Raw genomic sequence first — 18,316 nt, 5'->3', positions numbered from 1 at the left:
AACTATCCACAATGACTCCAAGATCTCTCTCTTGAGTGGTAACAGCTAATTTAATTCCCATCATTTTGTATGTACAGTTGGGTTTCTATTTCCCAATGTGCCTTATTTGCACTTCTCAGCACTGAATTTCATCTGCCATTTTGTTGCCCAGTTAACCCATTTTATGAGTTCTTTTTGTAATTCTTCATAATCTGCTTTGTATTTATGTATATCAAGTAGTTTTGTATCATCTGTATATTTGGCATCTTACTGTTTACCCCTTTTTCCAGAGCATTTATGAATATGTTGAATAGGATTGGTTCCAGTACAGACCCCTGGGGGACACCACTATTTACCCCTCTCCTTTCTGAAAACTGACCATTTATTGCTACCCTTTCTTTCCTATCTATTATCCAGTTACTGATTTAGGAGAGGACCTTGCTTCTTACCCCATGACTGCTCACTTTTCTTAAGAGCCTTTCATAAGGGACCTTGTCAAAAGCTTTCTGAGAGTCCAAGTACCCCATAGTCCCTTGATCACCCCCAGAGGTGAAAGTGGGCCGGTACGCGCCGGCACGGCGTACTGGTAAGAAGTGGCCGCCGGTACGGGACTCTACACAGCCCACATTAAAGCGCTGCCACGCAACGCTGCCACAGCAGCGCTTTTAAGACCCGACTCGCAGGGTTGCCGATGGGGTGGGGGGCAGCTGCCCCAGGGCCCAGCGATTTAAAAGGACCTGGGGCTCCCAGTCCCTGCCGCCGCAGTAACCCCAGGCCCTTTAAATCTCCGCCAGAGCCCCGGGCAGCACAGGCCAGGCAGCCCTGAAGTGCTGGCTGGGGGAGGCTGACCCCAGCCCCGCCCCTTCTGCCCGAGGCCCCGCCCCGATCACCATATGACACATGTTGGTTGATCCCCTTAAAGAATTCTAGGAGATGGGTGAGGCGCGATTTCCCTTTGAAAAGCTGTGTTGATTCTTCCCCAACAGTGTTCAACTATGAGTCTCATCATTCTGGTCTCTACTATTCTTTCAACCAATTTGACTGGTACTGGCCTGGATTCCCTCTGAAGCCTTTTTTAAACATCAGCATCACATTAGCTGTGTGCCAGTTATCTGATACAGAGGCTGTTTTCAGCCATAGGTTACATCCCACAGTTACTAGTCTGATTTGATCAATTGATAGCTGAGTTCTATCAGAACTCTTCCATCTGGTCCTGGTGACTTATTACTGTTTAATTGATCCGATTTTTTTCCAAAACCTCCTCTACTCACACCTCAGTGTGAGACAGTTCCTCAGATTTGTCACCTAAAAAGAATGGCTCAGGTGTGGAAAGCCGAAGTTCCCACACAGTGTCTTGATCCCAGAAGTTGGGGCTTTCAGAAAGACAGGAACTAGTGCGAGACTCCCAATAAAATCCCAGGAGCTGGTGCTGCTGGCCGTCTCTCAAGCAGAGCACCCACAAACGAAGGCACTGAGGGTTGGTTAGTGGACATCTCCGGTCACACAGTCCATCAGTGACAGAGACGCTGTTTCTATCTGCACTGGGCTACAGAGCCCTCTGTTGTAAGGAACAGGTTATACCACAGACAACCGGACATAACAGTGATGGGCTCACGCAGGCACTGGGTACCTGAGGCACAGCTCAGAGGGTCTCTCCTCATGTTTAGGCATTAGACATGCACATGTAGTTAAGCAAGGGCCATCCCCATTTTTAATAGAAAGTGGCATGATGAAAGCTCAGCTTCGAATGCCTGCTCCTAGCTCTCTCTTGGACCCAAACAACCCCCTCCCCCACATCCAGCTATCCCCAAACTTGGTGATGATGGAAATTTGGACACGGGGTGTGAGGTCTATCACCAGCACTAGAGATGATAGGACAAGAAGCAATGGGCTTATATAGCAGCAAGGGAGATTTAGTTTGGACATTAGGAAAAACTTCCTAACTGTCGGGGTGGTTAAACACTGGAATAAATTGCTTAGGGAGGTTATGGAATCTCCATCCTTGGAGCTGTTTAAGAGCAGGTTAGACAAACACCTGTCAGGGATGGTCCAGATGCTGCTTGGTCCTGCCATGAGTGCAGGGGACTGGACTAGATGACCTCTCGAGGTCCCTTCCAGTCCTATGAGTCTATGATTCTGTGAAAATGGGTGAATGTGACCCATAGGGATATAGGTCTGGAAGTGACTTCATGGGTCCATGAGCCCAATTCCCTGCTATGGCAGATGACCCTGGCATATTGCCTGGTTCATGCACCTTTCATGCTCCATGTTAAAACCAGCTGGGTTGTTTGCCCCACACTGCTGCTCTTGAGAGGTTGTTCCGGAACCTCCCTGCTCGGATGGTCAGAAACCTCCTTCTCCTTTCCAGCCTCAGTTTGCTCCTGGCCAGCTTGTCCCCATTTGTTCTTGTGCCAACGCTGTATTTTAGCTTCAGGAGCTCCTCTCCCCACTCGGTTTTTACTCCCCTAGTGTATTTATAGAGCAATCCGATCTGTGCTCAGTCTGCCTTGTGTTCGGCTAAACCAGCCAAGCTCCTTCAGTCTCCTCGTAAGCCAGGCCCCCCATTGCCCTGACCATCCTAGCAGCCCTTCTTTGCACCTGTTCCAGCCTGAATTCTTCTTTCTAGCATAGAAGTGACCAGAATTGTACAGTTTGCCAGAGGAGTTCTCACCAGTGCCTTGTATAGTCATATTAATAATTCTCTATCTTGCCTAACACATTCTAGGACCTCATGCGCCTTGTTCATAGCCGCGACTCACAGTCATCCTGGGACTGACTAACACACCCATGTCTTCTCTTCTCTCATTTCCAGCATATTCTTGGCTGTATAAACAGGCTTGTAAGGACTACAACTAGGGAAGTGATCTCACGTCTGTATATGACATTGGTGAGACCAATGCTGGAATTCTGCATCCAGGTCCGGTGCCTAGATTGAAAATTTGGAGTGGGTGCAGAAAAGAACCAAAAAATGACTGAAGGGCTGGAGAAAATGCCTGACAGTGGAGACTTCAAGGGCTGAGTCCATTTAGCTTATGAAAAGTAAGGCTGAGAGCTGACTTGATAACAGTGTACAAGCACCTTCACAGGGACAAAATACCAGCTACTAACGGGATCTTTTATCAAGCATGGAAAGGTATAATAAGAGCCAATAGCTTGAAACTGAAACCAGACAAACTAAATTTGGACATGAAGCACACATTTTTAACAGTGAGGGTGACTAACCGCCGGAACAAACTCCCAAGGGAGGTGGTGGATTCTTCTGCTATCTCCAAACCAAGACTGGATGCCTTCCTGGAAGATACGCTTTGGATGAACACAGGTTATGAGTTAGTCAAACAAGGTCATTGGGTTCAATACAGGGGTAAATGGGTGAAATTCTGCAGCCTGTGGTAAAGAGGAGGTCAGAATAGATCGGTGATTCTCAAACTTCTTGTTTGCGCCCCCACTTCTTTGTGTCTGTAAGAGTAGACGCCCCCCACCACACGAATACATATACTGATACATGCGGGGGACAGGGCTTCACTTGAATCAGTTGTGCTTTTCTTTCTGTTGCACGAATGATCTAGCGATTCACTGTAATAAGAGCAAAACAAAACTGCGATTGTGGTCCCTGATTACAATGTAATGTGCACACCACACGGTAGCAAATGGATTCACATACAGATGGCAACAACGTTGTATCATGCTGTGCAAACTTAATAGAAATCCGTCAAAATACACAGCACCCCCTAGAGTCAAATGTAGAGTGCCCTCTGAGGATTGGCTGTGTCTGGAGGAATCAGCTTTGCTAATTATTCACATTTGTGGGTAAAATGTGCACAGTCTGGTTTTTCCCCTAAAGCTTCTCATGCCCCCCACAGCAGAATACATTCCGCACATCCCAGGGGGGCCCACCCCGCAGTTTGAGAACCTCTAGACCAGATGATCTAATGGCTCTTTTTGGTCTTAAATTCTATGACTCTATGAATCATTGTCTTGAGTGGAACGTTGGCCAACAAGGGTCAGGCTAGAGACTCTTGCCTACATGCTCGGGATATTACTGATCGCCATATTTGGGGTCGGGAAGGAATTTTCCTCCAGGGTAGATTGGCTCAGCCTCTGGAGGTTTTTCACCTTCCTCTGCAGCATGGGGCAGGGATCACTAGCAGGAGGGTCTCAGCCGATTGAAGTCACTAAAACACAGGATTGGGGACTTCAATGGCAGAGTCCAGGGAAGGGTCTTGCGGCCTGCAGCATGCAGGGGGTCAGACCAGATGATCATAATGGTCCCTTCTGACCTTAAAGTCTATGAGTCTATGAGTTATGTTGGATCCAACTTGAACAAGTTGCTCCTCTGAATTCTGATAGGCACTCAAGAAGGATAGATGCTGGCCAAGAAGAAGGGGGATTGTCACAGTAACGCCAGGATATATGGTCTCTTTACCCTCTAAACCAGGTCCTTTCCTGTCTTGGGGGGAATCTCACAATTGTCCCACTCTTCGAGCTGAGAACAACACCCCATCTCTATAAAATGCTTATCACCAAGCAGGTCCAACTGGACACCTCAGTCCATTCCCTTTGGGTGTTTGTAACCAGAGCTATACAGTCATCCCCAGACTCCTTAAAAGTAGTAGTTTTATTGACAAATCTCACAAAGCATTCGAGAAAATGGTTTTAAAATACCAAGCAGCTGTCACAGGTCTACACTCACCTATCTCATGTATCACTACAAGCTAAGTGAGACAGGCTTCGCTCTGGAGATAGAGAAACAGAATTGGCCCAACTTACATTCTTTTGGAAAGCCAAGGAGCTCTTGGGACCCGGACTAGTTTCCCTGTGTCTCTGAGAGCATCTTCCCATGTGTTTGCTCCTTTCTTGTGGAAGCAGCCTTTGCTGAAACCTGTGTGAGCCTGGGCCCAGTCACCATAGTGCTCCTCCATGTCCATGTTTCAGGGCCTAGGTTTGAAGCTCACCTCTGCCCTCAGATTGCTGCCACAGACACCAAGGAGCTGGAGTCTCACGGCTTCCCAGAAACCAGCTGTCACAGGAGGCTGTGATAAGAATCCTTTTATAGACCAATGTCAGAGGTGTTGCTCTGTGGAACACTGATATAGCCCTGATTTTAGGGTCTCAGAATATCTGATCACCTTGAATGTATTTATCCTCCTGCCACCTCTGTGAGGCAGGGCAGGGCTATTATCCACCTGTGCAGTGGCTCAGAGACAGCCAATGGCTTGCCCATGGTCACACATGTCAGGGAATCAAACCCAGATGTCTTGAGTTTCAAGCAGTGACCAGACCACAGGATCAGCCTTCCAGACATCTGACCGGTGACAGGCCCGGCTGGATTCTCTGCTGTGCTAGCAGAGCTCCCCACTGTGGTGCAGAGAGCGGAGATGGCAAGGAGTCAGTTCCAGGGGGTTGATTTGCTGGCCTGTTCTCCCCCATGCCTGAGCGGAGTTTAGAGCAGCCTGGGGGCTGGGCTGACCTCTGCCCATTAGTAACAGCTTCCAAGAGCATGGCACAGTGTAGCCAAGTCCCTGTGGACAGGGGCCACCTCAGAGTGTCCCCTGGGGGCCTGAGGTAGCCCTGCAGGTTCCCTGCCCTTCCCTATAAGGTCCTTGCAATGACTTACTCTCAGCCTGGGATACTTTAAAAAAGAGCCCCCTCTTTAGGCTCACATTAATTCAGACTTCTCGAAAACATAAGGTCTCCTAACCCCCAGCCCCATCCTCCTCCTTAACTCAGGAGCCCCCCACCACCCTGCTAGCTGGGGCCAGCATTGGTTCAAATTTCCCACATCCCTATTCCTCTTTTTCCCCTGAAGCCCCACCCCCTTCCCCATCTCTTCCCACTAAGCCCTGCCCCCTGCTCCTCCACTTCCCCCGATGCTCCACCTCCCAGCCAGGCCAGAGTCGGACCATGGTAAGAGCTGCCCCAGGAGCACAGGTTGCTGTGGGGAACCCTGGACTCTCCACTTTCCCTGGGTTGTACATCCTGGGGGAGGGGCCTAAAATGTGGCGTGTCTGGGGCTCCTCACAGTGGCTCTGGCTCTCTGGCAGCTCGTACCACAGCCTGGCTCTGGCTTCCAGCCTGGAGATAGGGCAGAGGGAGGGACCTCAGGGGTAGAGGATCCAGGCTGTGGAATAGGTACCTGTGGTTTTTGTCTCCTGTGTCTCCAGCCCTGGAGATGAGTGATGAACTGACCCTTCACTTGACAAATGCCCTGATTATTCTCTCACGAAGGTGTTTGCTTTTCACACTGTACACGATTGGATTGATCAGGGGCGGGACCAGCAGGTAGAAATAGCCCAGGACCATTTGAAGCAAGTGAGAAGAGCTATTCCCAAATCTGTGTGTCACAGACAGGCCAATGTCTGGTATGTAGAAAACCAGGACGGCGCAGAGGTGGGAGATGCAGGTGTTCAGGGCCCTCAGGCACTCCTCATGGGATGCGATGCTCAGCACTGTTTTGAGGATCATCACATAAGAGAGAAAAATGAGCAGCGAGTCCAACCCCACCGTTAAGAGTGTGGTACACAAACCATAGATGCTGTTGACTCTGATATCTGAACAAGCCATCTTCATGACCTCCTGGTGCAGGCAGTAGGAATGGGAGAGGACATTGTCTGAACAGTATCGGAACCGTTTCAGGAGAAAGGGGAGTGGGAATATTATGACCACTCCTCTTACCATAAACACAAGTCCCATTTTGGCTATTCTCGGTGGGGTTAAGATGGCAGCATATCTCAGTGGGTTACAGATTGCGATGAAGCGGTCAAAGGCCATCAACAACAGCACGGAGGATTCAAATTTTGCAATCGAGTGGATGAAGAACAGCTGGACAAAACAGGCATTTAGGCTGATCTCCCTAGAGTTGAAAAAGTATATACCCAGTATCGTCGGTATCGTGACCATCGAAAAGCCAAGGTCTGTGACGGCCAACATGGAAAGGAAAATATACATGGGCTCGTGGAGGCTCGGATCTGTTTTTATAATGAACAGAATGATTGAATTTCCTACTATCGAAATAACATACATTAAGCAGATGGGGATAGAGATCCACAGGTAGACGTCTTCCTGCCCAGGTATCCCGGTGAGAAGGAACACTGCAGAGTTGAATTTGGTGTCATTTACAGCTGACATAAAGTAGTGGGCAGATCCGGGACTTTTGAACTTTTCTTCCTGAAAGGAAAAAGAACAGGAGACTGGATGATATTTAACGAGACATCTTTCTGCTCTCAGTGCAAGTCTAGAGACTCCCAGGATCTCAATGAAGATCAGCGAAAACATATCCTTGGATCCAAGGATAGGAAGATAGGCACTGCCAGACTGGATCAGACCTGCAGTCCATCTAGCTCACTATCCAGTGACCAGTTCCAGATGCTGCAGTGGAAGATGGAAGAAGCCCTGCAATAGGCAGCTATGAATAACCTGCTGCCAGGGAAAGTTTCCCCCTGACATCCACTAGTTAGACATATTTTGCTGTGTGAATCAAGAAAGTGTAAAGCCCGTCCAAGACTCTTTCTTAAAAAATCCTCTTCTCTGTAATTGGATCTTCTAGTTACCCGCATAAACATCCTGTCCCTCTTTGAATCCTGCTAAGCTCTTGGCCCCTTTGATATCTTGTTGCTGGGAGTTCCGGAGGCTACATGAGCACTGTGAGATTTTACAATTGTGGCCTTCACACAGACACTCTTTCTGGCTCGTAACTTCTGAGTGTTTCCCATTGTACCATGACAGGTGTATAAACACATGGCAAGTGCATGGTGAAAACGGACATTATATTTTTCTGTCCTGCACTGAAACTATTTATAAATGTTTTTCATTGCCTCATTATATGTATATTCTTTATTTGCTCCTTTGCAGTACATGGGATAAATTCTTAGGTCCAGGTTCTTAATTCAATAAAATTGACTTCAACTGCATTACTCCAGATTTCCATGTGCGATTGTGAACAGAACCGGGCTCTATTAACTTTCCCTTAACTAAAGCTCCCATTAATACACTCTGACCCCCAGGAATCCCTCCATGGGAAGCTGAAGTGCTTGGCCTGGCCAATGTTGCCTGACTCCAGAGAGTTCGATCATCCTACAGCCTTCCCGTCATCCTCACAGGACCTGCATCCTCTCCCCAGGCAAATGTCTGTAGATATTTTTTGGTAAGTTACAAGTTAACACAGACAGTTACTTCAGCTGGCGGAGGAGGGGATGGTGTCACAAATGGGTGAATATGCAAACACTAGGTTTACACTAATATCCAGTTGAGTGTGCATATACTTGAGCCATGCTCCCGTAAGAGAAGATGGCACAAATTACATACAACCACCATTACACTCCCCTTTCAGCTCCTGTATTTGCTTAAACACAGACCAGCAGTTCTGTTCTCTCAGGACTTTTTGGAAAGACTTGTACAAGTCTTGCAGAGTGACTGAATGCTCGACCCTGAATATAAGTGTTAGAAACAACTTCTGGTCAGTTACCAGGAGACAGTATCCTACAACTGTTCACCGAACAGAGTTAATAGCACAAACCCGTTGCACACAGTATTTGGAATACTTTTGACATACTTTCTAAAGAAAAAAACATTAAGCAGTAAAGAAGGCAGACATGTTGAAGCCCTCAGCCAGTCAGGAAACAGAAATATGCCCTATCATATCTTTTCCCCAGAGCCACGCAGCTCTGAATTCTTGTGTGCACAATCGATCCAGAGAATAAAATCTTTGAAAATGCATTTGCTGATTAAATTTGCAGGAGCAAATAAACCTGAGGCGATTTGGGAACTAGTCACTGATATTCTGTGGAGTCTCTTGTCACTCAGCCCCTGGCAGGATCGGGCCCAGAGCACACGTCACCTCTAGAAATGGGCCCCTTGAGAAACCCTCATGCAGGGCATCGGGGTTTTAACACTTTCAGGTCGCTTTCAATGTAAGACTTCTCTGTTGCTTGAACAGCCCACCGTGGAGCATGGGTAGATATAGGGCAGAGGTTCGCAAGCTACCTAGCGCTGCCTGTCCTCCAGCCCCATCGCTGAGTCACCCCGACAGCCCAGTTGAGTCCTCTGCCGCTGCACAGAACATCTGCAAATGGAAACAGCTTGCAGCCTTTACACAGCACTTCGCATTGTAAAGCTAGTGAAACCTGCCAACGTACCCAATTCCTGCTAGAAGGGGAGCCGCTGACACCAGAGGTCTTCACCTTAAAGGACAAGGAGTCATCGGAGAGATTGTACAGGCAGCAGTATCTGTTCAGATAGGGAGGCAACTGTCTTTATGAAGCATGCCTGCACATTCCCTTGGGGGCCACTTGGCCATCAGGGAACCTCAGCTGCTTGGCTTTCTGTGCACCTGCTTTAACCACCCTCATGGCCAATGCAAACTGCAGGAAGCCAAATCACAGGGGACATGGGGTGATGCTACATAACTGGACTGCAGCGCCAGCCCTGCTGCAGGTTCTATTCCTGGAACATGGGCTTGTCATCATTGTTTCTATTGTTCTGATTAGTCACAGGGCTACCTCGGGGGCGGCCGAGCTATAACGATGATGCTGTCACAGCTGTGAGCTTTCCATAATAAAATTAATAAATAAGTAAATTAATAATAATAATTAATTAATAATAACACAGGACCAAATTTCTCCCCGACAGCCCTCTTTCCTGCATTACAAACCCACAGTGCAGGCCAGGAAAGGGGGATTCCACAGGGCTCCCTACAGGGAAATTCCCCTCGCATTGTTCCAGTAAGGGAGGTCCTTTCCCTTCTCCCTGAGAAATAAACAGGGGGCCATAGGATCCAGGAATCCCCAAAGTTATGCAGAGATCTCAGTGATCCCCTGGTAGCTAGGCCCACCCACCCACAATCTCTGGGCCTCCACAACTGCACTAGGACCCTCTGTAGCTCCCTGCTAGCACAGGTTCATCAGAGATGTGTGTGACAATGCGGTTCTGGCGGAACCCAACTGAGAGTGCCAACTCAGGACAAATTGCTCAAATAGGACAGTTACAGCCCAAGGCTGGGGTTTTTTCCACCTCTAAGGCAAACCAAACCAGCCAGACTAGGAGGACTTCGGTCTCACCCCACCGGCTAACCGCAAGTCTCACAAGCAATCTCCTTAGACACTCCAGTTTCCCAGTACTCCCACCAGTGCCACTCGTTATGGGGCAAATGGTTATGAAAACCAATACCCCAGTAAAAGAAAAAGGTTCTCCTGATCCCAAAGGACCAAGCCCCAGACCCAGGTCAATATACAAATCAGGTCTTACCCACAAATCACGCTGTTGCCAATCCTTTAGAATCTAAAATCTAAAGGTTTATTCATAAAAGGAAAAAGATAGAGATGAGAGTTAGAATTGGTTAAATGGAATCAATTACATACAGTAATGGCAAAGTTCTTGGTTCAGGCTTGCAGCAGCGATGGAATAAACTGCAGGTTCAAATCAAGTCTCTGGAATACATCCCCCACTGGGATGGGTCCTCAGTCCTTTGTTCAAAGCTTCAGTTTGTAGCAAAGTTCCTCCAGAGGTAAGAAGCAGGATTGAAGACAAGATGGAGATGAGGCATCAGCCTTATATAGTCTTTTCCAGGTGTAAGAACACCTCTTTGGTTCTTACTGTGGAAAATTACAGCAAAATGGAGTCTGGAGTCACATGGGCCAGTCCCTGCATACTTTGCTGAGTTACAAGGCGTATCTGCCTTCTCTCAATGGGTCCATTGTATAGCTGATGGTCCTTAATGGGCCATCAAGCAGGCTAGGTGGAGCTAACACCAGTTTGTCTGGGATGTCACCCAGCAGCATAGCATAAGTTTGAAATACAGACAGTATAGAGCCAATATTCATAACTTCAACTACAAAAGTGATACACACATATAGACAGCATAATCATAACCAGTAAACCATAACCTTGTCTTAGACACCCCATTTGACCCCTTTTATACAAGATTTGCGTGCCACTACAGGACCTTGGTTGCAACAATGATCTATATGGTCCCAGATTATATCAATAACGTCACAATGTGCTACCAGGGTCTGTCACAGTAACCACTGCCCACAGGATCTGCTGAAGGGACCTTGTTCAGGGTGGACGGGGCTGTACAGAGATGGGAAACCTGGTTAGAGTAGCTGATGAGCACAATACCTCAGCCATGGCCTGGTTGGAAGGTTTCAACCTTTCCATGCCCAGAGTGCAGCCATAGACTCCGTCAGTGAAATCAGAAAAAGGAAACATTTAATTTGTGTCAAAATTTTTCATGGAGGGGGGGAGCTCTCTGTTTTCCATCCCAGCTCTAGCTCAACCTATGAGCCTCTCTCCCTTGTGCTACAGGACCACACCCCTAGGTGGGAGCCACACCTCATCAGCCTCCTATACTGAGCAGAACTTGGGTGTCTCCTAGGGTGGCTACTCCAGCTCTATAGCAGAGGGAGCCCGTGGTAATGGCCTGTCTGCAGCCACCCATCCATCAGTGGAACAATTTATGAACATAAGAACGGACACATCTGGTCCATCTAGCCCAGTGTCCTGTCTTGACAATGGCCCATGCAGATACTTCAGAGGGAATGAACAAAACAGGGCAAATATCGATTGATCCATCCCCTGTTCTCTGCTCCCAGCATCTGGCAGTCCAAGGTTTAGAGACACCCAGAGCATGGGGCTGCATCCCTGACCATCCGGGCTACTAACCAATGATGGAGCTATCCTTCAGGAATTTATTTAGTTCTTTATTGGATCAGTTATACTTTTGGCCTTCACAACATGCTTTGGCAATGATTTCCACAGGTTGACTGTATGTTGTGTGAAAAAATACTTCCTTTTTTGTTTTGAACTTCTATCATTTCCCCCTGAGTCGTCTCTTTTCCAAGATGAATAATGCCAATCTTTGTAATCTCTCGTCATATGGAAGCGGTTCCATACCCCTAAACATTTTTGTCACCCTTCTCTGTAGTTCTTCAAATTCAAACGTCTCTTTTATGTGATGGGATGACAAGAACTGCGATCAGTATTCAAGATGCGAGCTGCAATACACCGAGTGGATGTTTTCAGAGAACTATCCACAATGACTCCAAGATCTCTCTCTTCAGTGGTGACAGCTAATTTAATTCCCATCATTTTGTATGTACAGTTGGGTTTATATTTTCCAATGTGCATTACTTTGCATTTCTCAGCACTGAATTTCATCTGCCATTTTGTTGCCCAGTTAACCCATTTTGTGAGGTCTCTTTATAACTCTTCGTAATCTGCTTTGTACTTATGTATATTGAGTAGTTTTGTATCATCTGTACATTTGGCAGCTCTCTGTTTAACCCTTTTTCCAGATCATTTATGAATCTGTTGAATAGGACTGGGCCCAGTAAAGACCCCCGAGGGACACCACTATTTACCTCTCTCCATTCTGAAAACTGATTATTTATTGCTACCCTTTGTTTCCAATCTTTTAACCAGTTACTGATTTAGGAGAGAACCTTCCTTCTTACCCCCTGACAGCTTACTTTTCTTTAGAGCCTTTCGTGAGGGACCTTGTCAAAAGCTTTCTGAAAGTCCAAGTACCCCATATGCCCTTGATCACCCCCAGAGGAGAAAGTGGGCCGGTATAGCGTACTGGTGAGAAGTGGCCCCCAGTACGGGACTGTACACAGCCGACGTTAAAGTGCTGCCATGGCAACCCTTTTGCACCCCCCCAACCCCCGACAGGGCCGTTGAGAGGGAGACCAAAGCAAACAGCACTTTAAAGACCCTACTCTCAGGGCTGCCTATGGGGCTGTGTGATGGTGCTGCCTGTGGGAGCCAGCTGAGGTCACTCAATCAGATGAACGGCAAACAAAACGGGGCAAACCAACCCCAAACCCTGGTGGTTATTCCAATACTTAGATTTACCAAGCCAGCACAAAACAGCTTCTGTAGTACCTCACTGGTTACTCAGAAGTCCAAATAACGCAGTTCCCTTAAAGTGCCCAGCCTCAGGCCTCCGTCCAGACACACCTGTCAGATATGATGATAATTACTGAAAATCTTATCTCATCATATAAAAGAAAAGGTTCTTCCCATCCCAAAGGATCAGCCACACACCCAGGTCCAATTACAACTTAGATCTTACCCAAAATACACGCTATAGTCAATTCTTATTAACTAAACTTAAATTTATTAAAAAGAAAAGAGAGAGAGTGTTGGTTAAAAGATCAATATACAGACAGACTTGAATTCAATTCTTGAGGTTTAGATACATAACAGAGGTGAGCTTGTAGTTGCCAAAAGTCCTTTTAGATATAGCCCATAGGTTATAGTCCAAACTCCATATTCAGAGTGGCTCCAGTCAATGATTGGGGATCTCAATCCTTATGGCTTAAGGTTTCCCCTTCTTGAAACGCAAAGCAGATCTGAGATGCAGAAGGATCCTCTCCCAGGGTTCTTATACATTTCCAGTGGCCTTTGGGCCTGAGAAAACAATACGCTTAATTCTCCTTCCAAACATCCTGGCAATTAACACAGGGTAATTTATCCATTAAACGGTTCAGATGCAGGTTACCACAACCTTCAAGGAGACATATAGACAATAATACTATTTCACTGAAGTATCATCATAAATGTTAATATTCCTTTTTTGATCTTTGAATTAAAGTTATAGCAATAGACAAGACTTGTTTACTTACATCACAAGACCTGAGCAAACATCTATCCGTGAGAACTCTAACAATGCAGACTTGTAGTTCAAAGCTCTATTCATTTACATATCTTCCTAACCAGTCCTTAAGGGTCACCCATGGGTCAGGTCAGTCTGTCAGTTAATTAACTCTTTCTGGCCCTGTCACCTTCCAATGAAATATTATATTAAACTCATAACATCACAGGGGGGCAGCTGCCCCAGGGCCCAGCAATTTAAAAGGTCCTGGGGCTCCCAGCCCCCACTGCCATAGTAGCCCCAGGCCCTTTAAATTGCTGCCAGAGCCCCGGGCAGCACAGGCCAGGCAGCGCTGACGGGCTGGCTGGGGGAGGCTAACCCCAGACCCGCCCCTTCTGCCCGAGGCCCCGCCCCTGATCACCATATGACACATGTTGGTTGACCCCCTTAAAGAATTCTAGGAGACGGGTGAGGCACGATTTCCCTTTGAAAAGCTGTGTCGATTCTTCCCCAACAGTGTTCAACAGTGTTCAACTATGTGTCTCACCATTCTGGTCTTTACTATTCTTTCAACCAATTTCACTGGTACTGGCCTGGATTCCCTCTGAAGCCTTTTTTAAACATCAGCATCACATTAGCTGTGTGCCAGTCATCTGATACAGAGGCTGATTTAAGCCAGAGGTTACACACCACCGTTAGTAGTCTGAGCTGATCATTTGATATCTGAGTTCCATCAGAACGCTTCCATCTGGTCCTGGTGACTTATTACTGTTTCATTTATCAGGTTTTTTTCCAAAACTTCCTCTACTCACACCTCAGTGTGAGACAGTTCCTCAGTTTTGTCACCTAAAAAGAATGGCTCAGGTGTGGAAAGCTCCGTCACATCATTTGCAGTGACGACTGATGCAAAGAATCCATTTAACCTCCCTGCAACAGCCTCATCTTCCTTGAGTGCTCCTTTAACCCCTCGATCTTCCAGTGGCCCCACTCATTGTTTGGCAGGCTGACCGCTTCTGCTGTACTTTAAAAACAATTTGCTGTTAATTTTTGTGTCATTTGTTAGTTGATTTTCATATCTTCCGAACTCGGTACACAGTGTCACCAAGATCCATTAAACAAGTATGAGTCATACACCCCCAAAAAGTCATGAGATTGGTTTAAAAATAATGAGATTTAAAAATACACTGACATGAGGTTCGTTTTCAAATGCCTTTGGTTTCTCAGCCTCTGGGATCACTTGCTTCAAGTTTTCTAACTTCTCTGCAACTCACTTTTTTAAATAAACTTTTTAAAGAAAACTGAAAGTTGAGATTCCTGAGCAGTCTCGTGATCTCAGAATCTGGGGCTTTCAGAAAGACAGGAACTATTGCGAGACTCCCAATAAAATCCCAGGAGCTGGTTCTGCTGGCCATCTCTCAAGCAGAGCACCGACAAACGAAGGCACTGAGGGTTGGTTAGTGGACATTTCTGGTCTCACAGTCCATCAGTGGCAGAGACGTTGTTTCCCTCTGCATTGGGCTATAGAGCCTCCTGTTGTAAGGAACAGGGTTACGTCACAGAGAGCCGGACATAACAGTGACTGACTCGCAGATTCACAGGTTCCTCAAGCACGGCTCAGAGGATCTCCTCCTCTTACTCAGGCATGAGACATGCACACACCAGCTAAGCAAGGCCATGCACATTCTTAATAGAAAGGGGTGTGACCCATAGAATCATAGAATATCAGGGTTGGAAGGGACCTCAGGAGGTCATCTAGTCCAACCCCCTGCTCAAAGCAGGACCAATTCCCAACTAAATCATCCCAGCCAGGGCTTTGTCAAGCCTAAAAAACCTCTAAGAAAGGAGATTCCACCACCTCCCTAGGTAATGAATTCCAGTGCTTCACCACCCTCCTAGTGAAATAGTGTTAACTAATATCCAACCTAGACCTCCCCCACTGCAACTTGAGACCTTTGCTCCTTGTTCTGTCATCTGCCACCACTGAGAACAGCCGAGCTCCATCCTCTTTGGAACCCCCCTTCAGGTAGTTGAAAGCAGCTATCAAATCCACCCTCATTCTTCTCTTCTGAAGACTAAACAATCCCAGTTCCCTCAGCCTCTCCTCATAAGTCATGTGCTCCAGACCCCTAATCATTTTTGTTGCCCTCCTCTGGACTCTTTCCAATTTTTCCACATCCTTCTTCTAGTGTGGAGCCCAAAACTGGACATAGTATTCCAGATGAGGCCTCACCAATGTCGAATAAAGGGGAACGATCACGTTCCTCCATCTGCTGGCAATATCCCTACTTATACAGCCCAAAATGCCATTAGCCTTCTTGGCAACAAGAGCATACTGTTGACTCATATCCAGCTTCTCGTACACTGTGACCCCTACGTCCTTTTCTGCAGAACTGCTACCTAGCCATTCGGTCCCTAGTCTGTAGCAGTTCATGGGATTCTTCCATTCTAAGTGCAGGACTCTGCACTTGTCCTTGTTGAACCTCATCAGGTTTTTTTTGGCCCAATCTTCTAATTTGGCCCAATCCCCCAATCCTCTGTATCCGATCCCTACCCTCTAGTGTATCTACCACGCCTCCCAGTTTAGTGTCATCTGCAAACTTGCTGAGAGTGCAGTCCACACCATCCTCCAGATCATTAATAAAGATATTAAACAAAACCGGCCCCCAGACCGACCCTTGGGGCACTCCGCTTGAAACCTGCTGCCAACTAGACATGGAGCCATTGATCACCACCCGTTGAGCCCGATGATCTAGCCAGCTTTCTATCCACCTTACAGTCCATTCATCCAGCCCATACTTCTTTAACTTGGCAGCAAGAATACTGTGGGAGACCGTATCAAAAGCTTTGCTAAAGTCAAGGAATAACACATCCACTGTTTTCCCCTCATCCACAGAGCCAGTTATCTCCTCATAGAAGGCAATTAGGTTAGTCAGGCACGACTTCCCCTTGGTGAATCCATGCTGACTGTTCCTGATCACTTTCCTCTCCTCTAAGTGTTTCATAATTGATTCCTTGAGGACCTGCTCCATGATTTTTCCAGGGACTGAGGTGAGGCTGACTGGACTGTAGTTCCCCGGATTCTCCTTCTTCCCTTTTTTAAAGATGGGCACTACATTAGCCTTTTTCCAGTCATTCGGGACTTCCCCCGATCACCATGAGTTTTCAAAAATAATGGCCAATGGCTCTGCAATCTCATCCGCCAACTCCTTTAGCATCCTCGGATGCAGCACATCTGGCCTCATGGACTTGTGCACATCCAGTTTTTCTGAATAGTCCCGAACCACTTCTTTCTCCACAGAGCGCTGGTCACCTTCTCCCCATACTGTGCTGCCCAGTGCAGCAGTCTGGGAGCTGACCTTGTTCGTGAAGACAGAGGCAAAAAAATCATTGAGTACATTAGCTTTTTCCACATCCTCGGACCCAAACAACCCCCTCCCCTAGAACCAGCTACCCCCAAACTTGGTGATGATGGAAATTTTGATGCAGGGTGTGAGGTCTATCTCCAGTGCTAGAGCGGCTCTCAGTGCTCATGGATGGGGTGAGGGTCAGGATCAGAGCGAAGGGCAGCCCAGCAGGGCTCAGTTCGGCCAGGCAACACTCTCCAGATCCTTCGCTCTCTGAAAGCACGTCCTGATTCCCCCTCTTACTGCCGAGCTGCAGGAGGGGCCCAGAACTCCCTCCTCAAAGGGGGCTGAGCTAATGACGGGCCTCATCACCAAGGGGTGTTGGGAAGAGTTCAGGTTCTCCACCCAGTGCCCCAAATCACTCTTATGAGGCACACAGAGCTGAAATCTCTCTACGGCGCTTAGCTCTGACCCCAATCATTATAGTGTCCGAGCACCTCACAATCTCTAACATGTTTATCAGAGCAACACCCCGTGCGGCAGGGCCGTGCTACTAACACCACTGGGCAGATCCCAAGACCAGAAGACACCATTGTGATCCTTTAGTCTGACCCCCTGCACAGCACAGGCCAGAGACCTCCCCCACAATAACTCCTAGAGCAGAACTGTTAGAACAACCTCCTGCCTTGATTTAACAGTTCTCAGTGATGGAGAATCTACCCCGGCCCTTGGTAAATTGTTCCAATGGTTAATTACCCTCATTGTTCAAAAAAATTACACCTTAGTTCAAGTCTCAATTTGTCTAGCTTCAGCTTCCAGACATTGGATCCTCTTGTAACTTTCTCTGACAGACTGAAGAGCCCGTTGTTAAATGATTGCTCCTCATGCAGCTACTTACAGACTGTGACCAACTCGCCCCTTCCCCTTCTCTTTGTTAAACTAAATAGACTGAGCTCTGTGAGTCTCCCACTAGGAGGCAGGTTTTCTAATCCTTTCATCATTCTCTGGGCTCTTCTCTGAAGACCTCTCCAATTTATCAACATCCTTCTTGAACTGTAGACACCAGAACTGGACACAGGATTCCAGCAGTGCTCGCACCAGAGCCAAATACAGAGGTAACATAACCCCTCTGCCCCTACTCGAGATTCCCCTCTTTGTTCATCCCGGGTTGCACTCACTTTTTCATCTATAGCACCACACTGGGAGCTCGTGTTCAGCTGACTATGACCCCCAAGTCTTTCTCAGAGTCACTGCATCTCAATTCCGCATTCGGTAAGGATGGCCAGCATCTCTTGCCCCTAGATGTACACCTCTACATTGAGCCATATTAAAACACATGTTGCTGAGGCATGAAGGGACTAATAGAGTTGCCCAAGATCACAGAAGTAATCAGTGAAAGAGCCTA

At 47.2% G+C, this 18,316-nt stretch overlaps 1 protein-coding gene across 1 annotated transcript; it reads right to left on the bottom strand.

Annotated features, from left to right (window-relative positions):
- Positions 1-6,168: 6,168 nt before the first annotated feature.
- LOC117872022 (olfactory receptor 51G2-like) lies at positions 6,169-7,104 on the bottom strand. The gene has a single exon (XM_034759977.1). The coding sequence runs from the start codon at positions 7,102-7,104 to the stop codon at positions 6,169-6,171; it is 936 nt and encodes a 311-aa protein (XP_034615868.1).
- Positions 7,105-18,316: the final 11,212 nt, after the last annotated feature.

Source organism: Trachemys scripta, chromosome 1 (genome assembly GCF_013100865.1).
Source record: "Trachemys scripta elegans isolate TJP31775 chromosome 1, CAS_Tse_1.0, whole genome shotgun sequence".
Lineage (NCBI taxonomy): Eukaryota > Metazoa > Chordata > Testudines > Emydidae > Trachemys > Trachemys scripta.
Note: the sequence above shows the minus strand (reverse complement) of the source record. Positions and strands in the feature narration are given on the sequence as shown.